The sequence below is a fragment of the Gavialis gangeticus genome, unplaced genomic scaffold (genome assembly GCF_001723915.1).
Source record: "Gavialis gangeticus isolate Ggan-Ray unplaced genomic scaffold, GavGan_comp1, whole genome shotgun sequence".
Taxonomy (NCBI): Eukaryota; Metazoa; Chordata; order Crocodylia; family Gavialidae; genus Gavialis; species Gavialis gangeticus.
The window spans coordinates 62150367-62154951 of NW_017729022.1; the positions used below are offsets into that span (position 1 = coordinate 62150367).

Here is a 4585-nt window from a genome sequence, read left to right on the forward strand (position 1 = left end):
AAAAACCAATGATCCTGAAAATTTCTAGCCCTAAATTAAAAAACGTCCAAGGTAAAACAAAGAAGACAATGCGTTGCATTCTTCCAAAATGCACATTAGCTGAATGTACTTTTCTCAAGCACCTAAGAAGAGTCAAATCTGAGCTGACACCTGCAGTTAATGGTCTGAAAATAAACACCCATTGTCTCCTTCCCTAGTTGGGAAAAGTCTGGACTTTGAACTACTAAATCCAGAGCTGTCTGGATCCATGATTTTGGCTCAACAGGTGAACAAAGTTTGAATGCACAATAGCAATTCAAATCTCACTTTTAATAAAGGCCTGTCCTTGTTTGAAGTTGTAAACAGTTTTCATTTGCCTAATGCTATTTGTCTTGAAATATCCTGATGTGGGATTTTATGTGAGGCTAGGGCAACATTATTTTTATTTGAGTATTTTGAGTCCATTTGACACTTTGGATCCTTTCCTTAGTTATACAATTCCCCTGTGGGATTTTGTAAGGGCAACAACAGTTCAAGGACTTTGTACGTGTCATTCCTGGCTTACATTTGGAAGAAACAAAAATTTCCCCCAAAACTGAACCAGAAAATGTGGGTCCCACTTACCATATATGCAGGTTCTACTTATAGCTGGAACAATAGGGTAATACACACTTTAACTGTCAGCATATGGAAATTTACTAGGAAGCCACAAAAAAGTCTTATGCTATCAACTTGTATTTACCCGACCTGCAGCCCCTCCTACTGTTTGTCATCAACAACTTGTTCTGCTAAACTGTGCCTAAACATATACTGCAAGATTTCTGGGGCACAACTTAAAAGAAACAAATCCTGAAAAGTATGCTTTGGGGGTCGTATGAAAGAAAAGTCTCCTAAGAAGTGAAAAGGTCATGTGTCTCCCTTCATTAAAGCACCAACATTAACCAGTCAGCGGGCCTCAGAATTTTTGGGTTGATAATGCCAGTCCTCCAGACTTCTCATAGATCACCCTATGCCCTTATCATTAAAGTGAGCTGAAAAGGGGAGGGACCTGGAATGATCTGTAGACCACTCACCATAGCCATAAAAACCATAGTGTTTGGGAGACACTAGTTCAATTCATTGTGCCATTTGCCTTCTGGGACTGTGGTTCTCTGATTTATGAATCTGCAGGTGTGTGTGGGGAATGTCATGTAGCCTATGGACTAGACCTTCTCTGCTAAAATCTAAATCTAGATCCTGAAAAAGTCATAAACTGCAAGATAGGAGGGACAGGGACTGCAAGAGGACGTTAAAGAGCCTTTGAGGCTATCAGTGTATCTTAGATCAAAATTGACTAAAGGTCATTCGCTTCCAATAACTTGTTTGTGGTCCATTTAAAATAAACTACAAGTCTTGCTTCCTAGTGGAAGTGTCCATATCACAGTCAGCAGTATTGGTCAAGCACCATCCAAGGCCCTCACTGCAGAAAGTTGAAGTACCACAGGCAACTAAAAGTCCCCCTTTCTTACAAAAGTAAGGTCCTCTTCCAAAAAGGTCACAGCCACTTTTACAGGCAGAAGTTTACAAGCTACTGACTGTGCTCTATCTGTGCTGTGGAAAAAGAAGGTGGCAGTCTCTAAGGCTGTTCCACCAGCAGCTTCCTTCCACTAGCACTAAAAATTCCCTTTAAACAGAAAAACAGAGCCATGCAGGTGAGAATGACAGCAGTTATAAGTTATTTATTCTGCAAAACAGAGGTATCTTCTATGGGGTTAAACACCGGTATCACAGCATAGTTTTTCGCACCTCAGTCCATAAGAAGAGCTTATATGCATATTGTACAGACACCTGCTCTTGCCCTCTCCCTAACACAGCCCTCACTACTTATGTCCATAATATTCATGATGAGGGTTAGGATTCATGACCCCTTCCCATATCCACATTTCCCAGGAAAAGAGGTGGATAAGGAGAAGATGAAGGACATAGGCAACACGTGTGTTGAGACAGCTACACCAGCACCCCACCCCTGGGCTCATCGCATCCTGAACCAGGGCTGAATCCACGGCAGAACATGGCTACCACCTGGACCTATTTCAACCTCACCCTAGTCTTTGCCTGTTTGTCTCTGTTGAGCTCACTGTGGTTGCAGGATGCCTCTCCCTTCTTCTCCCCACATTATGACACCGTGAGTACTCCCTGTTCACCATGGTCCATGTTCCAAAGCCGGTAGAACTCTGCAAAGTCCACATAGGGCTCTACACGTCCATCTTCATCAGGCTGGAGGGAATGGGTGGGACGGGAACGGAAGAGGCCCCCATCTGAACTTGAGCTGCTGCTCTGAGTATGGGTATTGGTGGACTGGAGAGTCACAGTTGGGCTCTGACTGAGAAAGAGCACAAATACATTCATGTTACTGGTTGATGCCTTGGGCCAATAAAAGAGGTGCCAGCCTCTTAACTGTATCAAACCCACTTTCCCTTTAGTCAACAGGCACATGCAGCTGAGGTTCCTCATTCTCCCCAGGAATATCAGACATATTCAAAAGTGCTCCAAGTGTCACAGGCACCGAAGTCTACTACGCTATCTTTGGCTGGGCTGGCCTCATGCATGGTGCCTCCCAGGGATGCATTACAAGGGAAAATCTTAGGGAAACTGCAGAACTCCCTCCTTGCCCCAAGATATTTTAGACCCTTTAGGAGAAGTCCAACAGTATGAAGTGCATATTACTTGCAATGTAGCCCTGAGCAACTTGGGTGGGTGAGCTCCATTGTTTTTGAAGCAATAGAGACATGGTAACTAAGCTGGTAGCTTGGCATGGCAGGACACATACAAATCTTGCTATGACAAAGGTTGAACTGAAATCAAAGTTAACAGTATATTCCTGCAGGTTAGAGACTCCTTCCCAATGTGCTTGAAACCCAACCCTTGTTTCACTCTCCTAGCACCATCTGAAAACCTTTCCACACCAGGAAAATATACCCAGCCCCAGCTCCTTTAACAGCAGGGTAACACAGCCCTAGCCCCTTATTAAATGAATCAGCTGGAACAGCAGGTCAGCATTCACCTCAGCCTATAAAATCATTGCTAGCAAAAGGAAGTGCTGTCTAATACCCGAGTGCCCCCTGCTGATTCCCTGAAGCATGTTCCCACAGCATGCTCCAGAAATGTTTGCTCAGTTCATTCCCACATCCAGCATGATTCTCCTCAAATGATACATCTCAGACAACCATGGATAGGATGCAATGTTGCCGTTAGAAAGGCCACACCTTTGGGTAAAAGAATAGTACAGCAGGTAACAGACAGATTGCTTCCCTGGGCTGCACCCAAACTGCAGGAGGGCAGAGAGCTGGGGGCAACAATTGGTATTTAAAGATGACACAGCTTTTAACAGCATTTACTTTGTAAGAGTTGGGGTGGCTTCATCCAGAGTGGAGCTACTGTGGGCACCATTGACCATCTGGCCTTGAGAAGGCATGACAAGGGACAGTGTCACGCTGGTCTTGCTCGTGCTCTGGGCGCTGGAGTATGGCACAGAAACAGGGTAGATGCGGCCTCCTGAGAAGCAGAAAATAACAAGGGATGGACGAGTGTCATGAAAAGCCTCAGTGGTACAGGAATGTTTTGACCCATTAATATCCCATATGCCTGTAAAAGAGGGGTGCTTTATCTAATGCTTTCCAGACCATGCTAAATTATTCTGGGAAGGAGACATTTCCCATAGAGAACAGTCTCTGCACTGAAGGTTTCTTCTCCTGACATCAGGTTGGCACTGGATGAAAGGACAGGTCTTATCCTCCACCCACCATCTTTGTCCCGGGTTTTTTTTTTTTTTTTACTGGTCCTTACCTTGTGTTGGCGTCAGTGTGGGCTGGCTCATCTCACCCAGTGGGTGCCCAAAGTTCCTCACCAGCAGAGTCATATCCTCATGCCGGGGGCAGAACTTGGATCGCTCCCCACCGCTAGCAAAGGTGTCGCAATGGATCCGTTTCACCCGGTCCACCACAGCCTGAGCTACAGCATCCAGCGAAGTTTGCTTAGCAAACTCGGTGGCTATCATGGCTGCAATCTCCTGGAGGCAAGGAACAAAAAAGGACTTTTCATAGTTTCATAGTTTCTAGGGTCGGAAGAGACCCGAGCAGATCATCTAGTCCGACCCCCTGCCATGGCAGGAAAGAGTACTGGGGTCAAACGACCCCAGCAAGGTGTTCATCTAACCTCCTCTTAAAAACCCCCAGGGTAGGAGCCAGCACCACCTCTCTTGGAAGTTGGTTCCAGACCCTAGCCACCCTGACAGTGAAACAGCGCCTCCTGATGTCTAACTTAAACCTACCCTCTGCCAGCTTGTGACCATTGTTCCTGGTCACTCCTGGCGGTGCTCGGGGGAACAGTGACTCCCCCAATGCCTGCTGAACCCCCCTGACGAGTTTATAACAGGCCACAAGATCCCCCCTCAGCCTTCTCTTTTGGAGGCTGAACAGGTTCAGGTCCCATAGCCTCTCCTCATAGGGCCTGCCCTGCTGTCCCCTGATTATGCGAGTGGCCCTCCTCTGGACCCTCTCCATGCTGTCCACATCCCTCTTGAAGTGCGGCGCCGAGAACTGGACGCAGTACTCCAACTGCGGCCTGA

The 4585-nt window shown here is 46.4% G+C and overlaps 1 protein-coding gene across 1 annotated transcript in view; it reads right to left on the reverse strand.

Annotated features, from left to right (window-relative positions):
• Positions 1-1674: 1674 nt before the first annotated feature.
• The window catches only part of TAB1 (TGF-beta activated kinase 1 (MAP3K7) binding protein 1), a 10167-nt gene continuing 7256 nt past the window's right edge, over positions 1675-4585 (reverse strand). The window contains exons 9-11 of the mRNA XM_019515167.1: positions 3805-4027; positions 3357-3513; positions 1675-2341 (exon numbers count right to left, since the gene is read on the reverse strand). Of these exons, the coding sequence (XP_019370712.1) occupies positions 2134-2341; positions 3357-3513; positions 3805-4027 (588 nt within the window). The 3' untranslated portion in view covers positions 1675-2133. The remainder of the gene's footprint in view (positions 2342-3356; positions 3514-3804; positions 4028-4585) is intronic.